General features: G+C 37.5%; 1 protein-coding gene across 2 annotated transcripts in view; it reads right to left on the reverse strand.

The window, feature by feature from the left end:
- The window catches only part of SEMA3A (semaphorin 3A), a 234,928-nt gene that overhangs the window by 47,128 nt on the left and 161,573 nt on the right, over positions 1–26,227 (reverse strand). For both annotated transcript variants that reach the window (XM_027639838.1, XM_027639839.1), the window contains 2 exons: positions 17,004–17,097; positions 10,195–10,314 (listed from right to left, as the gene is read on the reverse strand). In XM_027639838.1, coding sequence (XP_027495639.1) covers positions 10,195–10,314; positions 17,004–17,097 — 214 coding nt within the window. The remainder of the gene's footprint in view (positions 1–10,194; positions 10,315–17,003; positions 17,098–26,227) is intronic.

Consider the following 26,227-nt stretch of genomic DNA (forward strand, 5'->3'; position numbering starts at 1 on the left):
TGGCTTACTTTGAACTAATAATTCTGTCATCACAGATTCCGCTGTGAGGTGGATGTTACTCCAGCTAAGGAGCCAATTATGCTTCCAGATGGCTCCATGCCATCTCAGGTGCCGGCTTTGAGTAATCAGTTGTGTTAATTGCAAGCAACACTAAATGCCTTTTGGGACAAGCAATTCACGGTTCAGGAATGTTAGTGTAAAGGGGCTAGGCTCAGCCCCATTAGCGAGAACAAATCACAAAGTTTGCACAGGTTGAAGGCTAGGAGTTGTAATTTTATGGAATGAGGGAAAAAGGTGGGAACAGATTAAGGGTCTGTATCCTCACATCATTAACTCTGCTGGGCGTGCTGAGCATCTCAGTGACTTGATGGGGTAGGAGTTACATGGTGGTGGAGCCCTTCATATTTTCTGCTCAGCATCTCTGTCCTCCCACTCCCCTCGGTCTGTCAGGCATTGTTATTCAGGCCAACAAGGCTAAGACATTGGTTCAAGAGAAGATACCTCAACTTCCCATGAACATGGTCTCCCTCACATTTGTTGGCATTTCCTTTCTTTCTGTTTGGCATAGTGGGAAAATAATATTTTTAAAAATACACAGGAATTGTTTTATATAAAGGAAATATTATAAGAGTGATAATAACAGTGAATGCCATAAATGGATGACAAAAGGTGACATATATTTAAAAAAAGCCATTAATAAAATGGAGCACAATAATGAAATGAGCTGAGTACTGTGGTGAGCAGAAATCAGATCTTGGCTGCACTGGGGACATTGTCATGCATTATCAGCTAAAGATCTGGCCTATTATATTTTTTAGTATCTACCTTTTGTCTCACTACCTGGATAAAAAGTTTTAGCCAGTCCATCTATTCACAAGTGTTGATTTCTAATGCATTTGCCCATGAGTCCCAACACCAGCACTATTTAAAATAAGAATCCTGCCCAAATGTTGGAGGTGATGAATGGGAAGCTTGGATTGAATCATTAGAGATAAAGGGAGTTAGTGTGTGGCAGGGAATGGGAGGAACTGGTACAAACCTCAGAGTCTGCAGGTGCTTAGAAACAGCGTGGAGGCTCAGGAAGTGTCTCTAATATCCTTTAGAGGCTCAGTCCCTGGAGTCCCACATGGACACACAAAGAAAACTTCTTACAATAAAGCCATCTTATTTCTCCCTTTAACACAGACTAAAACATTGCCAAACACTTTTGCGTCTGAAGCTGTGATTTTCATTAAATTCAATGCAACTCGCTCAACACTCTCTATTTTTCTGTGGCTGAAACCTCCACTTCTTCCCCCACCGCCCCACGGCCAGCATGCTCCAGTCACATCACACTTAACCTTTGCCTTGGCTTCTCAAAAAAGAATTTGTTTCACTCTATTCACGGCTTCAACAGTTTGGCAAACTGCACTCGAGTGCTGCGCTGGGCCTTTATATTGAACACACTAATCTGATTGTTTTTCCACTCTACAAACTTTGGGTCAACAATCAAGCTGCTGCCAGAAACTAATTAATTTGCAAACAGGCCCCATTTTCACAGGGGGAGAGCTTTTGAAACCTATGTCAGCAGAGCTGGTCACACCATGGTGACATGTATTGTCATGGCATCCACTTTTCTGGGTAATTCTCCTCACTAATTTTTCACCACACACATGAACTCAAATTACCCAGTCAACAGTAAATCTCTATTGAATGCCCACCAAACTCTGAACGTGGTGGCCCGAGAAGAGGAAATTGGTATTGACAGGGTCAACCCTCATTAAATTGATGGCTAGAGCAGAAGGGAAAAAAAAAACAACACAAGAATGCAAAAAGAAAATTCGGATGTATGTCATATCCCAATGAAGGGGGCTGTAACAGACCCGCTCCTGCTTTGTTTAAATCAATTAGTATTCTGCTGTGTGATTCCTACAAACAGATTTCTGCTCAACTTTTCTGAAAAACTGGTTAGTGACTTTTGTGAACAAGAAAGGAGGCACAATTTGGAAGCTAAAAGTCACTGTTTTTCAAGCATCAGAGCTGTGATGAGCTCTCACAGAGATCTCAGAGATCATGGGAAACCAACTTGAATTTGCAAGTCCTATAACACAGAGGCTTTGTCTTTGGCATCCTGCCACCTAATCTGAACTTTTCTTTGCTTAAGCTGATTTGGATCTTTGCAAAAATGATAATTACAAAGAACCTGTGTTGTGTAATTTGAAGTGTGTTTTACACCAAAAGCAAAGCAAACTGCAAACTTAGAAACTGAATGCTACATCTGTCCTGGAAAAATTATTCTTTTTTTCCTACTGAAATTCATCTCTAAGGAAAAAGGAGAGGCATCCTGTGAACTGAATGCATGTGGGTAATACGTATGCATATTTTAATATATATGTATAGATATATATGATCTTTTTAATCATACATTAACTGAAAGTAGTACCCAAAGCTTTCTAGTAGAGATCATTGCCACAGATACCACTGATTGAGTACTGAGTTTGTCACCTTCCTGAAATGGACAGACCATCACTTTACAAAGCCATCCATTGCCAACTTTAGAAGTTATCCACTGAAAGAAATCCATAGAAATAAACAGTTCTTCTAAGTTAAAAAAAAAAAAAAATCTGATTATTACTGATAAGTAGAAATTTGCAGGTGTGAGAAGGGCACAGACATCTAGGATCAAGAGTGGACTCCTGGAGTGCATTTATGCAGTTGGGCTTTTACACAGCTCCTGCTGCTGGAGGCAGCAGATGAGACACAGATTTGTTTCTCTGAAGGATGGTTATAGAAAGTAACTCACCTGGGTCATCAAATTTGAGTCTGAACACCCAAATGAGATCACCGGATTTGTCCTGTACAGAGAGGCGCACTTATTTATCTACATCTAGCATCTATCCAGAGCTTCCTTTGGTTCTTTCATCCAATTGCCTCCCCAGAGAAGTAAGAGCACAGATGATGGGAAAGGCTACACCCTTAGATCTTACCCTGATATGAGACTCATCAGGATTTACTGGGCTGTTGGCCTGATATATGTTGATATGTTGACCTTCCAATTCACTGTTGAAATAAAAACTTCAAAATTTGGCAATTTTAAGGCACATCACCAATAGACCAGTTCAGTGCACAAGAGTGTGTGTAGATCCCAAACTGGCCATCACTGTCAATTCTCCGTTTAGAAAGACTATGCTGCACTGATCTGTTTGGGACTGGGGTCATAGCCCACATTGCTTGTTTTAAGAGCTATGAACTTCTTTCCTAAAATTGTACTATATGCAGCAGATAAACTTCTCTGGTCTCCAGTGGAAACAGTGCACAAAGAACTTCGAGATCTCCAATTATTTTTTATCTTATATTCTCTACAAAGAGAGTCACAGCACAAACTTCAGCAAAGCATGGTTTCTAAACTACACTCCCAGCTGTTATCTTTTTTGACATGGATAATAAGGCTGACCAAGTTAAAACCCATAAATGAGCCCACGGTTAACCATGTAATATACACATATCATAAGTAAGGTGTTCCTGAACTAATTTGTATCCTAACTTGCCCAAGCATATTGTGGCTATAGCTCAGACCAATACATGTACTGATGCAAGTCTTGCTCCAGGTCGTATTCTCTACAGTGTCAGGAAGTCTTCCAAATGTGAACTCAGACCAGGAGAATGTTCTCTTCTGCTTCATCTTTCCTACCCACTTTTTCCACTCCAGCCTCAAAACTCATCCCTTGGCTACTTTTACCAACTTTTCATACCTAAATAGAGCAAAATCTCATCCACAGCATCGATATTTAATAAAGAAACTTACCTAAACCTAGGGGGCACTGGGAGAAAGAGAGAATGAGAAGATCTATTTCTTAGAAGGATTTAAAGTAATTTCATTTAGGTCACTTCATAGGAGATTATAATATTTCTGGTTATCTTTACCCACCATCTTCATGACTTTTTTCACTTCCTGATAATTGTTAAGCACATTCTCTAATAGTTATTTGGTCTTCTATTTCTGAACCAAATGCTTCTCTTTGTATAAAGATACAGGTAAAAGTTATCAGACAGCATGAGTCAACTGATTCAAATACACAAGTATCCTTTTATCAAGTATTCAGAGGGGGTTTGGCTTCCTGAACTGTAACCATTACAGATTAGTGACAGGATAAATGTCAAGTAATAAAAATAAGAAAGGAGTGTTTATTTTGTGATTTCAGAAATTCTACATTTCTTCCAAGGGAAAAAAAAGAAAAAAAGAACGACATGTAACAAAAAATGTATAGAAAAAAAGACTTGTTAGATTGCAATGAGAAAAACAATTCAAAATTCATATTCAATCTCTAAAATTTGGTTCTACAGACTTAAGGGAGAAAAAAAACCTTGTAAATTGAGTTTGTATGCCATTCTGTTCACAGCATTATGCCACCATCACCATAGTTTCTGAGTACTTCCTAGCACTGTGTTAGGTGACATTAGCATTTGTCACACATGGAATTTATCACAGTGAAATTATTTATTACTATTCTTAGCAATGAAGATAATAGGAATGGGGGTGGGAGAATGTATTGAGTGAGAAATGAGACTCGCATATATGGACATGTTTTGTTCCTGCAAGGGTCGGAGTTGTTCATGCCTCTATAAGCAGTGGTGGGAAAGTGTGGAACTCGGTCCACACTACAGCCTGCATGATAGCACACTATCAGCTGCCTAAGTTGGTTCAAATATAGAAATGTATATTTTAAATGCAAGAGATCTTTTCAGGGAAAAAAAAAACACCAAAAGAACAACAAAAAGATTAACACACACAAAAAAATTCCCCCACTGTTTTTACTCATACGGTTGTTTAAGTATGTCCTTGTAAATTTATGAGAATGCAGACTGTAAGAGACTTCTTAGTCTACTCACTGTAGTCTCTTCCAATGTCAGGCAAATGTGCTATATAAAAACACATGAAAAGTTACCTGAGTTCTCATTAAAGCCAGTTAAGTTGCCTCACTAACTACTTCTATTGGGCAGCTTTTTCTAATTTCATTCCCACCATGGTTTAATACTTTTAATTTGAAGACTCAATATATTCATATGCAGTTCACACTTTTTTTTTTCATGTTGTTTGTTTAAATAGCTCTTTTCTTGCTGGAGATTTATTGTATTTGTAGCACCCACCAACTCATTTCTCCAGTTATATCTTAGATGCATTTTGTGAAACAACCCCCAGGTACCAGGACGGTTGGGTTCTGCCTGCACTGACAGGTCAGCCCCTTTCCACACATGCTTACCTTTGGTGGCATGTATTTTACTGCATGCTGTATATCTGGATTGGGAATGTGTAGGAGGTGAGCTGAAAAGTGTGAAACTAGGAAGGCATTTAGGCACAAGGGAGTGGCACAGCAGAGGGGGGCAGCAGTGGGTGTAAGTAAGAAAAGGGTTTGGTGTGGTTGACCGAAGACAAATTATAGGTTCAGTGATCAGCAAATGAATATATCGAAGTCTCAACAAGAGTAATTAATTCCTAACATCTTGATACATGTAATGCATTTTATTAGAGAGGTAAAACTATCTGAAATCTTGTCTTTCTCTTGCCACACATTACTCTCCTGTGCAATACATATATATTCAAAATTAAGAGTGTGTGGTGACAGTGCTGGGACATTCTACAAAGTGCCATAAGTGGAAACAACACAAAGCGATGGCTAAAGTTCTGTTTGAATGCCAGGAGAGTATCAAGGCCATGTTTCCTGCATCAGAGCCTGTGAAATTTAACAGGGCATTTTCTTTTTTATTGAGCAGTCACTCAGCTTCTATAATTCTCAGCTGTTTATGTAAGTGTAAAGTAAAGATTACCAAGGACAATAACCCCAGGGGACTAAGCACAGCTACTACTCCACTTTAAAAATTAAGCCATGGAAAGTATGCTACAATAATATCACAGAGTGGTTTAAACCCATAAAAAGCAAGGAAATTCCAAGCCTGGAAATCCAGACAGTCTCTCTTAACCCCAGGTCTAGAAAAGAAGGTGAGTGAGGCCAGTATTTCTGGGGTGTAAACCAGATTCATAATACTATCTTAATGCAGCTTTCATGATTTCATTTCCCATCAGATCTTCCTCAGCCCCACTCTGCTTTGCTTTTAAAATAAATGTTTATGGTTATTCATTTTACAAAACGTTAACAATTTAAGGCCAGATCCCCTGTGCTCAAGTCAGAGAAGATGGGAGCAGCTCCAAGCTCTCTCCTTCCACTCCTCTAATCTTCAGCTTGAAAAACTGCCGCTGGTGCACTGCTTTTGCATTGCTTAGCATTTGCTCTGGTACACTGCACTGCCAATTCTGCCTTCTTGCCTCCAGCCATGCCCTCAGCCCTCGCATGAATGCTGGGAGGGTGCACAGCAAACACTGCCTGTCGTGCACCAGGGAACTCCCTGGTACCAGGGGGAGCTGCTCCCACCTGCTCGGGCCTCTACTCGTTTCTTTTTTTTTTTTTTTTTTTAACTGCTGAAGTAGTTCATAGAAGCAGGACCTGATCTACATTTTCTCGAAATAACACCGGGTTCTGATGGCTCTGAACTATGAGAGGCCATGGCACATTTAAAGGTAAACATGTCCTTGCCTTATAGGCAAAACTTCTTAAGATGTATTTGTAACATCAAAGATGTTGCTCCTTACAGTAAAGCTGGACAGGAGTTGTTTCCAATTTCCAATGTTTCAGATGTTTTTTCCAATTTCAGATTTTTTTTTTCTGAAAGGCCAAAACTATTCTTGACCCTCAGTGGGACCAACTAAGACTGCCAAAGCTTTTTTGTGCCGAGAAACTCCATGTGCGTACCAGAGGAGCCAGTAATGTTCAGTGTGTGCATGAACATGGCTTATAACAAAGTACATGATTCAGTCTGGGGCACTGAACTGTAGCTTTTCATATCCAAAATGACTTCCCTGAACACCAGCTTATTTTACTGTGTTTTTGCAAATGCCTCCTTGTCACATCTGGCCAACTCTGTATCAATAATTAAATATACACTGCTACAGTGACTGATGTATGGTTCCCTAGCTTCTACATGAATACTCTGACTACATGGCTATAGAATCAGTCTCCCTTGTTTTATTTGGCTTGGTGACTGTTTAATTATTTAAACAAAATGAAAGCTTTAGAAGCCTGTGAGTATTTAATATCTCTAAAAGACTTAAAAAGTCTTTAAGGGCTGCTGGTCAGACCTTCTCTTGGGCTGGACACAGTTCTCTTCCCAAAAACATACACCTCCTCTGAGAAGGTTGAGCATCTCCAGAAAGGGACCGTATGCTCTCTATAGGATCTCTGTGTTCACATTTAAATCCCAAAAACTTGATCACTCTGTGCAGTGTTGTCCTACTTTTATGCCAGTTCAGGGCAAGACTTAATTTCTGGGAAGTTTTCAAGCTCTTCACGTGCAACTGTCTTCTCCGCTCCATTTTTGGTACCAAACAGCTGTGTTTTCTGCACCCTGTCAGCTCTGACCTCAGCTTTAGTATGGAAAGAGCCATTTTAAGCTCTTGCTCTGACTGAAGTAAACATTAGCAAGGTCTTAAGATTGGATGCCTTATCACCTATTAAACTCTACGACGATGAGAATTTGTCTCTGTTAGTTTGACCAGGATTGCTGTTCTTCTGCAGCTTTCAATACATGTCCATTAGAATACTGTTTTTTAACCTGAGGCTAAACACAATGTAGAAAGCAACTAGGAAAGTAAACCCTTCACTACATAGCAATCTATGCCTTTACTAAAAAACACATAAGGGTCTGCAAATTTAAGGTTCAAAAGTAGTTTATACAGATCTTTAAGAAAGCAGAGCACACCTCATCCTTCACTGAGAGCCTGTTTCATTAAAAGTATATCCACTTTAAATACATGCAAACACAGACCATCTTTTATAATTATATTTTAAAAAGACAAATGACAAATAAAAAAAGTAATCAAAGGACTGGCATGCCTGCAGAGTTTCAAACCCAAACAATTATCATTTTTGGATTTCCCTGTTAGATGCTGAAATTAGGAGTACTGTGTGGAAAGGCTGCCAGGATCTTATCACTGGGAAATTAACAGTAAAGCCTTAGAGCCCTTAATAGGAATGTTGTAGTGCAGATTTTAGGCCAACCTTTCCATATTAGGAAGGTAAAAGCATTAAGTTGCAACTGAGAGAGAGATTTCAAAAATGTACTTAAGGATCGTTCTTTATTAAATTATGGATAGTTATGAGAGTAATTTCTAAAGGTTTCAGTTTGATTCTTATCTTGTTTTAAATTAGTTTGAAACTTTCCATACAGAAATATAGCACAAGAACTTAGAGTTGGAAATCATCCTCACCCTGTGATACAAAAAATGCTGTCTTTCTACTTTTATGCTTATTTTGGACAATACTTAAATTCTAGAGAGCTTGAGGTTCATCAGCTTTTTATGTGCAACTGTCTTCTCCTCCCCATCTTGAGCACAAAGCAGTTGTGGTTTCTACACCCTGTCAGATGTAACCTTAGTGTTAATTTGGGAAAAGCAGTTCTCACATTTAGTGCTGAAAGACTGATAACCGAATCCACAAAGGAATGACACATTTTCAGCGATGAAGTACAGGGGCTGTGGACAATGGCTGAGCTTTCCCACTGCATAAATCCTCCTGACTCAGCTGTCATTGTGCAAATCTACTGCACAAAAGCAGATTTTGCTTGCATGATTGGGCTTTATGTCATCATGACTATCATAACAAAAGTGGGTGTTGGTTATCTTTACCATTTTATTACTTTAGCAGGTACCAAGATAGATGGATATGTCCATAACCCTTGTACTTTACTGTCTACTGAAGTCCAGAAATCTTGTTTATTGTTATAATAAAATAACCAAATGAACAAAATTTCTGGGGTACTGGGCAAGCACAAACTCTAGAACTGAAATGTTCTCACAGTAGTATGCATGAATTATGGCAAAAACTAAGTTTAACAGCATAAACATCATATTCATACAATTTGTCATATTAAAATACAGATCCATATAACTTGTCATGTACATATTTAGATATGTGTATCTAATGTATGTTATATAGAAGGTTGTTAATCCAACCTGCAATAGCATCTTGTGGTTTTAATTATGAATCAGGTACTGAATTTGTTATGGATTGTACATATAGTTAATGTGATATCCAGTATGATACTAGAAGTTCTCGAGCACCTAATAAGAAACTGTGTTTCAAAACATACTCTGCTCTTACACATTAAAATTTGTGTGAACAGTTTGCACCAAATTGCAAAACTACATAAGAAAACCTGAACCTCAGCAGAGACATAAATAACATGACTAGGAGTGAAAAATGGCTAAGAATTAAATATTTTGTGAATTCAAAACCAGAATGCAAGCAGCATATACAGCAAAAGTAGAGCTAGTTAACTCTTCAAAAATTAAAATATAAATTAACTCAGTAAATAGAGTTAGTATTAGTTAGCCACAGTTAGCTTTTTTAGACCATGAATTCTCATTTCCAAAATGCTCATATCCTTGTGTAGCTAAAGCCAAGCATAATTCTATTTGAGCTGTTAGAATTTTGACTTCAGTAGAACTTGGATAAAGTACTCAGATGCATTCTAAACTATTTTGGTACAGGAAGCCAAAACAAGATTTTCTCTGAAACTATCCTTCTCTCCTCATACACGCGAATAAACAACCACAGGCTTGATTAGTAATATCCATACAATAATGTAACCTTTGCGCCTTGTTAAAATATTGGACATTTTGAAACCAAAATGCTTGGCATGGTCAAGACCCCTTTCACTTTTTCCAAACTCTTCACAACTCTGACTTGCTCAGGAAGTTCTGCTGATTGACTTTCTGCTGGACTTTGGTGGCCAGTATCAGATTCCGTTCAGTCCAGTAAAAAATTAAAGCCTGTATAAAGCCTGTATAAGGCTCTGGAGGTACTTTGTGTTGACGTCTGGCTGATACCTCCACAAGCCCTAAGCTTCTGTCTAACTTGCATGACTGTGTTCCCTGTAGTATCTGTATGTGTTTTAAACTTAATCACACTCCTCAAATCTCAGTGTAATCAAAACAAAAGTGCTCCTTTATAAATCACTTTTGATTAGTTTAACTGGTCTAAGACAAAATTCTGCTCCAAATAAACGAGGGGTGTATTTGTCACAGATGTTGCTGGAGTGAAGCTGTGTGGTAGTCTTTAATGGATAGAGGAATGTAACCAGAGAGATGTACATTTTACATACCATTTAGCCACCGAGAGTCATGCTGCTCTGTTCTGATGGGATGGTGATGCCCCAGAGTTCGGAAAATGGCAAAGTCCCTGCCCATGAAGTCTGCTGCTGTGCCAGAGTACAGTTCTCCATCTGTGGGAGGACATAATTGTAAGCAACATTCCTTAATTTTCCAGTCATGGTAAGTCAGAGAAATCTGTTGGCCCTATGTTCATATTACTCTAATAGGGATAATGAGAAAATTACAAAGCAACAAGCCATATGCAATGTATTGTCATTGAAAATAGATGATTAGACCCACTTTCTCACTGCAGAGCTTAATTGTAACCTCTTGCAAATGAGCTGTATCTCCTGACTGTTGGTGCAGCCACTTTTCAAAAATATGTTTGAATTCTCAGCATGAAACAGTGGCAGGCAGTACACTTCACCCTGGCAGGTAGTAGCATGCAGCCTCAAAAATCCTACCTAAATGTGAAATTGCCCTGTTTATAACTGGAATTTGGACTGGAGGTTCCTCCCAATCTACTGGTTTTTTGTGACTCTGGGAACCAAAGAGTCCAAGTCATTCACTCTTGCCTCAGAAAGGCCTTAGATCTCTTCACTTTTTCATACAGAAAATGTGTGGCTTCTTGTTTGTTTGGTTTGGGGTTTTGTTCTTTTTCTTTTTTTTTTAATTTCTTAATTTTTTAAATTTTTTTTTTTCCACGCAAGCGGATCCTCAGAAAACAGTCTATTCTACAGGAAAGACAGAATACTCCTTTCTCCTTCAGCCACCTTTGTAACTGTGATACTGGTAAAGGGCAACAGCTAAAGGAGAGAATAAACAAGATTATTCCCTGCTACCTTGACCCCATGCATTTCACAGTGAACAAATGAACTCAAAATTGATCTGTGACACTTCAGCCCATAAATGGCACATACACAACCTAGAGGGAGACAAAACTCATCCCAATGCGTCCCTTCTCAGCCAGCTAGAAGTACCATGAAGGAGGCAGAGAAGAGATACTGCCTAAATTCAAAGGAGCAGGTCGAGTTAAACACCTGCCACCTGGTAGAGTGAGTAATAATAGTAACTGTATTGTAACGAGACCCACAGAAAAGAACCAGGGATCCAAGTACAACACATATCTCTCTGGCATTAATGTAGAGCTTGTCCATAAAAATTACTCTGAAATCAAAATGCTAAAAATGCATTTTTAGGACTGTGTCCTTGTACACTGGTATGTGAAATTAAATACTCTACCCCATACTGTTAATATGAAATTAAAACGTATTATTCCTTCCAACCACTATTTTCAAGCTACCCACATTACACAGGTTCCTTGTGAAAAAAGACAAGTTTGAGGATTAGATAACTCTTTTTTTAGCTAAGGTAATAAATTTTTCATGGTCATGATGAACTCTACCATATCCTCATTTTAAAACACCCTTTAGGAACAAGTTTATAATTTTCATGGTAATTTTAAATATTTCCATGGTGGGACAACCAGATCCAAGCATGTCTATTGGATATCACTGGCATCTTTTCCCCAGGACACTGACACCATGAAATTGAACCTACAGTGGTTCTCTACCATATGGTAGCCATGAAAGTCAGGAAGGGTGAAAACATGATAGCAGAAAGGCATGGAATTGAATGAATTCACAGCAGAGATTAGAAGCAAATAGACCAGTCGTGCCCAGCAGGAGGTATAATCAGAAGTGAAACAGAACAGCATATCATTAATTAACGACTTATCATTCTTCTATGTCATTTTCAACTTTTTTTTTGAAGGGGAGACAATCACTTAATTATAGTGATTATTACGTACAGAGGATGCAGCTGAGATTTTAAAGATCATAAAACCTTTTTTGCCTGTGAAAAGGGCTTTGATGCTATGCTTAACCTTTCTTTAACCTTATCTTCATTTTCTTGTCTTTCAGTCCCTAGTGAGTTCTGATAAATCAATATAAATCAAAGGGGAAAGAAAAAACCAACAAGGTCTATTTTTCTTCTTAGTTATCAACCAATCTAAAGGTCAGTCAACCAAGAAAAAAAATCTATATTTAATACTAAATTATTAAAATTAAACCAAACACAGTTCAAAAACTTATTAAAATTACATATTTCAAACAGAACTGTGTTTTTGGCGCCTCAGTTTCTAACTCGATATATAAACACCACTGGAAGTAACATATTTTCTAGGCTGTGCTCAGCTCAACTGACACTTTTTCATCAATGGTGACAGGATAAAAGTTTTGCCAATACCTGGCTTCAGCATATTGCAAATGGGGAAGGGGTTGTAGAAAACTAGCTGACCTTTCCATCCTTTCTCCTACAGCTCCTCCAAGTTTCAGTATACCTAGGCCAGTGCCTGCAGTTTTTTGAACTAATTTGCTGTAGTCATGCAAAAAGATGAATTTGACTTCTTCCAGACAGAAATACCAAGGAATACCTTTTTTTTTTTTTTTTTGCAAGGCTTTAGATAATTTTTGCTAAATTCAGGGTAAGCCTCAAGTCATGTCCCAGATGTGCACATCCTTTGAGTTAGTACTGTTCAAAAGCTCTATGAGGATTTTGCCTCCTGTCTAGATAGAAGTACATTCATCTTTGTTTCCCTGTGCATACTTTCTTTTGGACTGAAATTTATTCATTGCTGGTCTGGAAAATGATTCTTCAATGTAGTGTATAGTCTTCACTGTGTTATTTCTATTGTCAGCAGTTTTAAAAGAAGTTTTCATTAAATTTAAGAAGAAAGTGGAAACTAAGAATTTGAAAACTGACAACCATTTCTGAAAGGGATAGAATGAAGGAGGGAAAAAGCTGAACAAAAACTTGTCACTTTATATTTCCAGCCCAGCAGCACAAAGTAACAACTGTCCAGAACTAGCTGATGACCCTCAGTTGTTCGCATAAGAAAGAACTCTGTTTTGGACAGCAACCACCTTAATCTAAAGGAGTAGCATGCTGACACACGAATGCAAACAGAAATACAAATATTGACTGTACTAAATAAAGAGGCAACAATTAAAGTCCGTAGTAATGCTGATTTTTGGAAGGAAGGAACCATTTTCGCCTGTACTGTTCATAATCAGCATGGAACTAGAAACAACTCCCCAAGATCATGAGATACACAGATCCTAAAAGCTAAACAGTACACATTTATTTGTTAAAGTGTTCCTATTCAGCTCTTAGACAGGATTACATTCTTAACAAAAATAATTTGTGCAGAGTACAGAAGTGTAAACTTTCCTTTGGAAGTAATAAGGAAGTGGAACAAATGAGTAACATAGCCAAAACCAAGCCTTGAATGTCATGACTGCTCTCACTGGTAAAAGGGTTCACAAATTAAATCTATCCTTGGGTAAAAGGTTTATTCACTAAAGTTGAGATTTGCAGACATAGAGCTGACTTCACTTCTTTTAAAGTCAATAACTGAAACTTCCCAGAAAGTGGAGTAATTCTAAAATCCTGAACCTCATATGTACTTAGTATCTAATTTCTAACAAATATAATACTAAAGTTCTTAACTGATGAGAAGCTACTGTATTTCAGATCACACTAATACATATTTGGGAGTATTAAGTTACCTAAACAGATTTTAAAAAATGAAAAATGCAGTAATTGTTAATTTTTAAAAGAAATTATAAACTGTAAAAGAAAAAAAAAATTAGTGAAACACAGGAACATAAAACAATTTTGAGGATTCTGGATCACCAAAGCTTTCGAAAATCCCAAAGAGTCATTTCCTAAACACAAACTGACTGATACTGGGACAATGGTGTCTCCTTCTCTGAAGGTTTTTTCCAACTATCCCAATACAATTGCTTTAGTCTGTTAAATTCAGGGATATTTCCTCCTGTGATTATATTCCTTGGAAACCAAGTTGCTTCTCTTTTTCCTCCTGCACTGGAATAATCACTAGTGGTGGCCAGGGATTTCTTAGTCTCTACATTTTCATGCATTAGCCCACTCAAACAGAGATTGTTTAGTTAGCAGTACATAGATGGGAATGGCTGAATACTGTCTTGTATTACTAGGAGCTAGTTATATCATGTTCCCAGATGGCATTTACTTTAGAGTAGGGTAGCAATAGCTAACTTTAATGAACAACTGTTAAAAAAACAATGAAAAATGTTTGCAGGCGGATGGAACAAGGAATGTATACTGGTAAAATATTGGAACAATTTAATAACGATGAACTGTTTATTTTGGTTTTGTTTTGGTGTGGATTTTTTTTTTCAAATACTATTGATTTTTCTAGGACAGAGGGAAAACTGAAGATCCTCTTTACACTTACAAGAGTTTATTTCAGCTGAAATACAGAATAGACCTCCTCAGCACTAATGGCTTTAAAGATATGAAGTTATCTTTTGCAAATTAACCTTGGTGTTTTGCCCAAATTCCTCTTGGTGATTACATTTCACTTACCTAAGATTTACTCTCTAGTATGGTGTCAAAAACATACTCTTCTTCCACACTTTTCAAAATCTCTGTTTAGTGTTTCTGATGAAGAAGAGAGGTTATATTTCCCTCCTGTATTTAACCATATAAATTACTCTTCTCAGCTTTCTTTCATCTTCCTGATAGTTACTTTGCATTATTAATTATAACACTGCATTTTAATTATTGCTGGGTAATTGCTTTACATAGTTGCCCTCTTAAGCCTTAGATAAAACCATGGTCAATTGTGAGGACAAATATTCTGGCACATGAGGGGCCAGGAGTAACTGAGTTATTGTTCAGCTCAGGAGAACAGAAGAAGCAATCTATCCACGTCCTTCTTGATGTGAGCCCTTTGCGGTCAAGAGTCTCCTCTTGCCTTCATGGCCATTCTCACTACTTCACTCCAGTGCTACCTACTTCAGAGAGTAGTTGGACAAAACCCCTTCATGCAGTCACTGGTCAACCAGTTCAGTCCCTGTTTCTCACCTATTTTGATGGGAGGAAATTCTTTTGCCTTGGGTCATCATTTCACCATAAAATGCAAGTGGGGGTTTTTTGGCAAAGAGGAGTAAGACACTGAGAACCAGTGGTGAACATGGTGTACACTGTGAAATATACACTCTGTATAAAGGATTGAGGTAAATAATCACTAACATAATACGACTGTGAGGCAACTATGAAGAGGCAGAGAAGAAAAGGTGCTTAGGATACCGGAATGTTACTTTTAGCCTCACCCTGAGTTTTGTATAAGTCACTGAAGTAGAAATTAGTCACTGGCTTTGAATGTTGAATTTGCACCATTTTCCATTGTGTTAATACACCCAATGGCTCTCACTGAAGCCTGATTCAAAACAAAAGGTCATGCCCTGTCTACTCTTTATTAGAAGGAAATATAAACGGAGTGAAAATCATAGTGATAGGAAGTGGGTTCAAGAAAGCAAAGATGTTTTAAAGACATGCAATCTAAGCCAAGGGAAATAAGATAATCATATTTGTGCCGGACTGAGCAAAAAAAAAAAAAAAAAGGAATGTGAAAAGCTAGACACTGTTGACTTTGTGCAGTTGCATACCGGGTATACCACGTAATACTGGCTTGTCATCATTCTCTTTCTTTATTGTATATTAAAGTAAATAGTAAAGTTATTCGCTTGAGAGTAGCTCTGACACAAATTCAAGTCGCTTCAGGCACTAATTTATACACTGGCCTTTTACACACACATTTTTTTCCTTTCTGTTTGTACAGGGTACAAGTTGGAGCAAGATCTGGATGTCTTTCCTGTTTTTCCTGTTAAAAAGTGTGTGTCCCCAGGGTAGCTCATCACCTGGGATCATTACAGGCTTCTAAGATCAGGAAATGAGGCACACTTAGGACTAAATTTCTGTTGCTGTCTATTTTGAATAGCTTAATTTTTAAATGCAAAGTAAATATAATAAGTGTAGACAGTAGGCAAGGCCCTAGACTAACAATATGGACAAAGTCCTGGAGAAACCAATCTATTTGGTTACGCGACTTTTCCCAAAGACTTCTGAGATAAAGAGAATCTGCAATTTTCTGAAACTATTGTTGGATTTGAAGTTGAAATAAACTGAGAAAGTTACATGTTAAGGATAAGGTGGCTACACCTAGGCAGAGTTGTTATGGAAAGAAGGACCTGTTTCATTCCTAATTTATTCTCACAAAACATCTTTTTGCCTTTTTCTGAGAAGGGGAAGGAATAACAATGGACAAAATTAATTCAGTTAGATAAGTTAAATCAATTAGACAAATTCAATCAATTGCATTAGTTCAATTAGATTGACACAGTCCAGTTGCTCTATATTTACATATTCCATGAAATGAATTATTACAATTCAGAAACACCTAATTTATTTAAATCCTTTTGTTCTGGGCAGGAATGTAATTGTATTCACTGTCAGACAGGTCTCTTCACCTGAAACATCACCTGAGGGCCTAGACCTGTGGCTGCTTATGTGTCTCAGCTCACACACAGGTACAACTGAGTGATAAACCTTCCTTGGCAGCAAAACTGATGTAAGGAATGACTTGTTCCTGCTCTCACTTTGCTCTCAGCTGTGCTGGTGTGACCACCAGTGTGTCCAGCCTGTAAACTGGGTGATTAAAATTCCTCGACCTAGAAGTGAGAAGGAAAAACACTTTGCAGAATCAAGGCCTTGCAGGGTATAAAGCAGCTTTTGTGATACCCGAATCTTGGTTTACATCTCAAGACGCCTGGGTCAACTGTATTCAAAGTGAAACCAGAATTACCTTAACCTAGAAATAAATTGCAGAAAACAAAAACTTGTCATAAGTGCTGCAAGGAGGAAAAAAACCCAGAAAATCAGCAATTATTTACAGTGACTGCACATCTCACTGAACTTGTTATGTGGTACCTACCGACTAAAAGCGAAGCTGTCAGCAGTTTGGGATCATAAGGGCTTTTCCCCCGCCCATTTTCAAAATGTGAATCTGCCATTCTAAAGATGTTGTCCTGTGGGATAAATAAAAAAAAAAAGAAGGAAAAAGCAACATTATTTGATGAAAGAACACTGATGAGTAAGTTGAACACAACAGAGTGCAGAGGGTGCAGTTTATGTGATTCATACTGGGGTTTGTGGCTTAAGGAAGTCAAATTACAATGAGTGAGGATCTGCTAGAAGTGCCCGCCTCCTAATCAGTATGTGCTGAAGGCTAGTCAAAGGCACAAATACACATGCACAGTTTGAGTCTCTTCTGTTCTACTTCACATATAATTTACGTGGTTTTGTAGAAATCTTTTTGCTTTCACTTAGAATACATTTGAGAAATAGTAACTAATGAATCAGGAATTTGAAACTTTTATCTGAAAAAAAATAAAACCTATTTTTCCCTGACTCTACTTTTCTGAGATATTCCACAACATGACATGATGCTAAATTCTGCTTTTCCTAGCCTGAGTATTAGTGACTTACTATTTCATACATCCTCAAATTCAATTTTAACTGCATCAGGAGAGCTTTTTATCATTATTATTATTATTCAGAAACATGCAACAAAACTTTTAAAATATACAAGATGAGGCCAAAGCATATGGGGATTTAAACTGAGATTAAAAAGGGCCTCAGTCAACACTAAGTCAAATGGAGGTCAGTAAATCCAAAGCAATGGGCTTTTCAGTACATTTAATTACTTTAATTTAAACTGAGGGAACAAGTCTGCCAATCAATTTGAATAGTGTGTTTATCTTATGTTTTGGACTGAGGGTAAAACCAGAGGAATTTATGCTTTTTGCACAGAAGACTTCTACATTCATAGAAGACTTGTGGAGGCCACACCAAAACCTGACATTTCCATTTCCCACCTGCACTGTGTTAATTTGCATTGATACCTAATTAAGTCAAGGAGCCCCAAAAAGGAGAGACTGATCTCCACCTTGGAAGCAGCATTCTCCCTGGTACCCTGCCTTCCCTATCTTACTCATCCATACTGAGCCCAGGTATGGGTCAGACTAGCGACCAAAAAATGGTGTTATTTCAAACCTATGGAGTCCATATTTCTGTAAGTAAGTCCCAGGCTATATCTTTTATTACAGGTTTGTTCAGTTACATCATGCTAGCACATATCTCTGTGTATTTACTACATATTTTCAAAGGAAATTCATCAATCAGATGAATTTTACATTTCACTCCATTTACTGAAGAAAAAGGTGAAGGGAAATGGACTGTTAGCAGGATAGTAATCTGGAGGGGTTTACTGCACTGTAAGATAAAAAGGTTGGACATCATCAAGTTTGATCTCAGAATTCAAGTTCAACCTCCTAAGGCATGTTCTTGTACATGTAGCCTGCCTGATTATGTTTATAGTCATCCTGTATATGTAATATCTTACACAGTATTAAATGTCTTTCTTTCCCTTTGTCTTTCTTTCTATTTCTTAATAGCATAGGCACATTTCTTATTTCTCTCCAGTTTTCTGACTTTGCTCCTTCTAACCAGAAATGAATAAATAGCCAAAAAGAAAAATATTTTTGAGATTCTACTGTAGGGTCCATACCTAGATCATACACAATAAATAAAAACAGTACATTGAGGAGAATGTTAGACCTAAACTTCAATAATAGAAAATGGCACTAATGCTACAAGCCATTATTGAAAAATGTTATTATCAATCCATGTTTTAGTGGCATTTCTTCTTAGTAGATGATAACTGCTCAACTTCCACACCAATGGATATTTGATAAGGCTGTAAAGTCAGTGGCATAACAGTTAAGGCAGAACATATCCCCAAGATAATCCCATGTGTCATTATAAGACAAATAAGAAACAGATGTGGAAAGTGATTTGGTGTAGGAAGGATCTGATTTTTGACTGTATTCTTCTGGGTTATGTCACTGTAACTGCTGATATTGGTGTGTAGCAGGCAAGAACGAGTGGAGAACAAGGTCACCATAAGTCAGAGATGATCTATCCTCCTCTTCGTGTTTGTGGAATAAAACATTTGAAATAAGAGGCATGACATGTAAATCCCACAGTGTTTCTGTATTTCAGTTAAAATGCAATGAGGAGACATGTACTGTAAATTTCCAAATGTATGGGCGAGTAATGATGACAATAAATATATCATTGTTAAGTGTCAAATAAATGTATCATGGTTAGTCTGAGGCCCCGAAGAGTTTTGATAAACATGCTATAGGAAGTCTAACCTGTCACAAATAGGGCAACTTGCCCAAAAAGCTTTTTGGGTGCTGAAGTCAAACTACCTCTATCTAGAAATCAACGATAAATACAGGCAACAGAGGAATAAACTCTTTTCTATGTACTTTTCACTCCCATTTTGAAAACCTAGGAAGCAATATGACTACTGATATGTACTTGATTATACTACTCACTGGTCTGTAGTATTTGCACCCAAATTATGCCCTGAGATGCCACAACAGCAAAAGATGAGATGAGAAGTCAATGTCAACATTTCAGGGTAAAATTTCACCTCTTCATTTTCAAGGTATACTTGATCATTTTCCAAAGAGTTAGTCTCTGGTCAAAAAATTTGGGCTATGCTCCCGGTGTTTTAAGTCCTGTCCACCTAAATTACACCTGGAGACCTGTGTGCAGGTAGCAGGGAGGGAGATGGCAGCTCTTGGGAAATGACTTGGCAGCAAGATGAGCCTGCCTGGAGATAGCAAAGACCAAGGTTCTGCTCACAGATTTAAGCGACTGTGTGAGTGCGGCCCTTTTTCCATAGTACAGATAAGCTGTCAGCTAGAAAGAAAGCACACTGTTCTCATAAAAATCCTGATCAGTTAATAATTTTGCTGCCTCTTGGATTTTTGCAGTTAATTGAATAAAAAGAATGGTACTGTAGTGAATCAGCAAATGCCTGAGCCATAGACAGCAAAAAACCCTGTGTATTCACCAAATGCTAAATGCTTCTAAGTTTTATGAGGGCTATTATAGAATCAAAGACAAGAATTCATGACAAAGCAAGATTGCCAGGTGGGTGGAAAGTCTGTAGAAATGCAAAAAGAAAAATTAAAAAAAAATAAACAAAGAAAGGTCTTTGTAACTCAACAATTAGTCCAATTTATTGTCTAAAACCCTTCATTAGTTGCACTGGCAGCCCAAAAGGACATTACAATGTAGTTCAAACCTCTTTTATGGATCCTCGTAGCTAAAAACCTTGCTGTAACATGTTTTATGCGTTATTAAACTCTAGGTTTATATCTCACTGATGCTTCTTTATAATCCATAGTAAAACTACTGAAAATTAGATTGTTTAGGTCTTGAAATTCCACAAACTCATAAAGACAACAACTGACTGCTGGCTCATGGCATGACACAAATTGTTTCACCTAGTAAATGCCTTGCATGGTAGGAGATAATGCTTCTGGCTCCTTAAAACACATGTTTTCCTGTAGCATATAGCGTGATAGATGGCAAGACTTAGCCAGAAAGAATTACAGTTCAGTCCTGGAAATGAATGAAAAAGTTATTGTGACTTCCCATGATCTGCCACCTCAAGGCTCCAGAGATTTGCTTTCCAACAGCTGAAATACAACTGAAATAATGTGTCATATCATGATACTGAGTGGTGACAAGACATTGCTTTTTGACTAGACTTATTCATATCTTGTTATTGAACAGCTTCAGTCAGCCAGTGTGACAATAAAACATAGTGTTACATACACATAAACATACATATACCAACAGTATATCCATTTATAGATCGATCGATCTACCTATATATCTATATTTACCCAGAATGGTCATTTCTTAAACCATTTTTTGCGTGTCTGCCTGCAGCTAACCCATCAACTATCTCAACAAAACAAGGACAAGGAAGATGAAAACATACATAGGTTATTGTAAATATACATATTTTGTTTTCCAGTTTAGTACAATTGCCTTGCAAGTAAACGTGTGGTTACTGGGGAAGCACTAACCTATCAGTATGGACAGCGTTGACTGCTGAATTTCCAGGTTATGCTTTTCCCGAACCTTTTCTGGCAATTCTCACAGAACTGCAGAGTCTAATGCAGTGAAACCACTGCTGGTCAGTAATGAATAAATGCAGTGAAAAAATGATCTGAAGAGACTTTGTTTGATGGAGTGTGTACAGCTACTAAGAAAGTATTACTGGTTTAAATTACAAGGCATAGAATGACAGCAGTGATGCTCCCCAGCCATTCCAGTACAATTGAAGGAACTCATATCCTTACCCTTGTAATCCCCAACCCATAAAGAGAAAAGAACACATCTCTAGGGTATCTTTCAGGGATTAGCTGATCTCCACAACAAGCGGTTGAACAAGGAATGGTCCAGAAACATTCAATATGCCAACTATCACAACCTTTGCTTCATGAAAAAGATAGAGTTGGCCTTAGCTATGAGTATTTTTTACATTAACATTACCCTTGATGTTTTGAAAGACTCTCTTGTGCTATGATGAAGCATTTTATAAAACAAACTGTTAAGTCAAAAAAAAAAAAAAAAGGACAAAATTCAAAACTAACATGCCCCACACAAAACCCCAATAAAAATAGCCCCAATAGATTTCCAGAGTGCCTGGAGTATGACAGTGCACCAGGAAGGAGAATCCATTTGGGAGACTTGAAAGCCCATGACAATGTCTCTTCACTGAGTCAGAAATTGCTGGCACTGAAATATTGTGCTCTCTGCTATCATTCGGTGTTGTAAACACAAAAGGAAAAGCTTCGCTTCCCACTCAGAGAAAAACTTTCAGGCTTGTTAAGGTTTTTATCCCCTCTACACAGAGGTATTAGTTGGGGTGGCTGAATTTGCTTCTCTAGTCACAGTCAGCAGAAAGTAACAAGTTCCTCTGAATGATGAGTCAGAGCAGCTCAGAACTGCAGTTCCCAAGAGCAGCATCTCTCGTCACTGACCACAGAGAAAGCCTCGTGTGACTTTAGGTCTGAGCTAAGTCTTTCTGAAATGAACACTGCAGAGGCAGCTGATTGGAGACACCTGACTTTGAAAAGAAATTGATGGGTTTGCTCTTTGGTGTTGTTTTTTCCCTTTTTCTTTTTTCCTTTTTTTTTTCTTCTCCCTTTCAATATATTAATTCCAGGGAACTTTTGATTTACCTCACGCACAATACAACTTTCTGTGCACACGTTTTATTACTATATCAAGAGTATTTCAGAAAGCCTTTTAAGTAAACTTTACTCTATGAGAAATGATTTACTTATGAATTGTGTTACTTTTCAAGAATAATTTTAAGTGAAACAACTGTGCAGGATATGGCCATGTTGTTATTGTTATTATATTTCCTATTTCACACTTAATCTATTGAGTCATGAAAACTGTTAAATATGAGGACTTTGGTTTCAGGTTTGGGAATCATGCTATTATGGAACTTTTAATGAGAAACTTTTATTAAATTCATCCCCACGGAATGGCTTATTTTTAAAAAAGTGCAAGTGCAAATAAATGTAATGTGAGAAATTACGCAAAAAATACAAATATTAAAACAAATGTAAATGTTGAGGCAAGTGGTAACCATTGGGGAAATAGGTGAAAAGTGATTGAAGCAATAATGCAACTGTTTTAAATCATTAATTATTAAAAAAAAAAAAAAAGAAAAGAAATGCACACAATGGGTTTCTGACTTTTAGTCTTTTAGTCTTCAGGCTCCATGTGCTATAGGGGTTTTACCCACACACATCTGGGGGACACTGGGCTCTGCAACATCTTTATTACATTTTGTTTTTCCAACTTGAGGCTTAGTAGAATTATAGTTACGGAAACCAGTTTTAAAATCCTGTGGGAAATCACTCTAAGTTACAGATCTTTAGTAAAATGGTGCTCCCAAAGAAAGGCCTCCAGCTTCTGTAGGACCTGGAACTGAAACTTTCTTGGAATCCTGTGCTGTGCTAAAGGGGACAGAGAAGGAACTTCCTTGAAGAGCATTTACCTGCAAAACTGGTCATGAGCTCTAAGGTCATCTCCCAAAATCTAACCCTCAGGCAGTATGATCACTTCAAGACCTCTCAAATAGTCTCTACATTATCCTGTGTCCTCTTCTTCAGACTCAAAGAGATATTCTTTCTACCAAACCACTACACTTGCAGATATTAATTTTGGTTCCTGGAAATCTTACTTTTGATATCAAAATAAAGAGCTGTTGAAATGATTACCAGCTCCATGCTTCATTGTGTAGATTAATGAAAGAAGAACAGAGCTCTCAGAGCTCTTGGTTTCTGTTTCTCCGTTTACCCCATAGGTCACTTCTACTGGAAAGTTTTTCTAGCTTATGATCTTCAGAAGATGCCTTGAGATGCAGCAGATGACTCTGGAAAGCACAAATTCTGAAAACTTGACTCCCTAGGCTGAATTTGTACAACTCACCTTCTCAATAATTCTCTTCCAGTCAAATATCAAACATCCCACACTACTCTGCTTTCTTCTGAAGTTAAATCTACTAATATTTATTAAGTTACCATACACTTTCGCAAAGAGGGAAATGTTTTGTCTCTATCTATCTATCTATCTATCTATCTGCATAATATAGTTCAATAATTCATTGAATTCTAGTAAAAGGGAAAACAGTCAACTAGGTTTTTCAGGAACAGTTGGTTCAATCTATTCATTATTCCTAGTTTATGATCAGTAAGTGCTGCTTCTTCTGATTGGCAGAGAAACCAAGTGTCAATGTCACATAGCAAAGACTTGTTCACACCTGAACATACTAGTCTGCATACTAATATTGGTATTTATATGAGTAATAGCCTCTTTCAAATCACTGGGCAACATATGTAAATAAAAGGAGGGCAGGCACTGTCAAACTGAGCAGCTGTTCAAAAAAGATGTGTATGTTTGTGAACTTGCTTTTGCAATATTTCACAAACAAAAGACCCCAGACTTACCTGACTTTCATGCAACAGTTTCCTTGGGTTTGGTTTTCTTTTTCCCTGATGATGTCATCTACCTACTTGCACCCATTTTAAACATCTGCCTATTTTGGATGAAATGTTCTAATGCTAAAGCAAATAAATGAGCAGACATGAATTTCATTATAGCGTTACTATAGTATTTATTGCTTCAGAAAATATTTCAAATACAGAGTGATTAGAAAAAAAGAAAACAAACCAAACACACTGTTAACATGAATGACATGTTAACCTTGACTGATTAGTAAAGACACCAAAAATGTCATCCCAATGGCATACCAGACACTAGATACCATCAAGGATATTGAACAATTCTCAGAGGACACTGAGAATTAGAATGCCTTTGTATTGCAACTTTCTGGGTTGTCAAGTGTAATACATCACCTAAGATCACCGTCTGGCTCATATAGGATGACCTCTGGAAATATAACCACCATACAATGACTGTCTGTTCTAGTCAAGTTATTAAATGGTCTGCATATGTAAGGAATAAGGTATACAAGCCCAAAACCAGTACACGTCACTGAACTACATAACCTAAAAATCTCAATTCTTTAAGTGTTCTTATTTTTACCCCCAACATATTTTCCATTAAAAACATTTGGAACAGATTCTAATCGCTTTAGCAGATTCTACTATTATGTTAAATAAATTATCGGGCCATACTTTATTGCATGATTGTACAAGTTTTCTATGGTTATTTTTAGCATTCAAGACCACTGCTTTCCTCCTTTGTCTTCTGGATTTCCTGTATGTTATTAGACTGTGGTGAGGTCAGGCATCAGAGGAAATAACAGCAGTGCTAACTTCTAGACTCAATGTTTTATGAATTACTGAGCATCAGTGATGTAATGGCAATAAATCTAACCCAGTCTCAGTCTTGTGTCCTGTTGTAAATAAATGAAGTTAGCAAAGGTGTTATTTTATTCAAGAGCCTTCCTGATGAGAACGAAAATGTTTCCCTCGGGGTGTTGTTTGTAAAATTGCTTCTGTAATTAGGGTGCTGTTTAACAAGAGAAAGGTTCTCCAGTTTTCCTGGGGAACTTTCAGTCAAGGGTATCTTATTTACAACACAAAAACGACTGCAAATTGGGGAAGCAACATACAGAAAGGACTTAGTCAAGTGGAGTTAACATATAAGCATATGGCCAAGATTTTCTAATTTCCCAAGTGATTTTGCATACTCCCAAGTTGGGCACCCAATTTAAAACTTGCTCAAGGGCTCTGATTTTCTCCAAATACCTTCTTAGACAATTTAAAATTCTGATACTTGAAGCTGTTAGTCTCTTCTGAAAATAAAGGCATATGTCTGCATTGCTTTTAATTCCTAGCAAGGAGAAACCTCTAATATGGGCACATGTCCTAACTAAAGGCTTCAAAAATCTCACTCTAAATGAGTGACAGGATAAGAAGCAAGCCTAGAAAAATATTATTAATTCTTTCTCCCTATTATAAGAACTTGTGAGCATGCTTTCAGAGAATTTGTGAAAGTAACAAAGGGACAGAGAACTACACCACAGCAACCACTGTAACAACTATTGAGCTTTGCTTGTTTTTTTAAGATACTGCAATCTATTTGCAGCACTTCATTCCAAGGTGCTCATAAAGTGTTAGGTCTAGCCCAGTGTTTGATACATACACAGATTTTAAAAAACCATAAACTAAGTCTGGTATACAGAAGCTGAAATTCTGACCCTTTGGGCAATTTTGCTTTTCTTCAGGCAAAGTTTAGAACTGAAATCCCTGCAACAAGCACTTCTCTTTCCTCTTTGTTTCCTCCACCTGCTTGCAGTGTGACACCACCCAGCCCTTCTGCACCCTCATTTGATTTTTCTTCATTAGCAAGAAATAATATCCTCAGATTTTAATAGCTGGTATTGCATTAGAGAACAACACATTTGAAAATGTAACTTCTATTCTACATGTGGAGACATAACTAACAGTAGATATAATTATAACCTCTCTCTGTGACAAGTTGCAATTATTTCTCATGGTACTGTGTTTCAAAGCAGCGCATTTCTCATACCGGTCGGGTTTTTTTTATTAAAAAAGTCAAGAATGTTTGCTATTCTTTCCCCAGTGCAACAAAAACTTTGCTGAGACAGTAACAGATGGATTTAAGTGAGTTTAATTCAGGGTGACTGAAAAAAGTACATTAAAATTCACTTCTTTATTCACTATCTTGCCTGCTTTTCTAGCACCCAAGAATCTCCAGAAGGGGAGAGAGTCAATGACA

The sequence above is a fragment of the Corapipo altera genome, unplaced genomic scaffold (genome assembly GCF_003945725.1).
Source record: "Corapipo altera isolate COAL_440 unplaced genomic scaffold, ASM394572v1 1b, whole genome shotgun sequence".
Classification (NCBI taxonomy): domain Eukaryota; kingdom Metazoa; phylum Chordata; class Aves; order Passeriformes; family Pipridae; genus Corapipo; species Corapipo altera.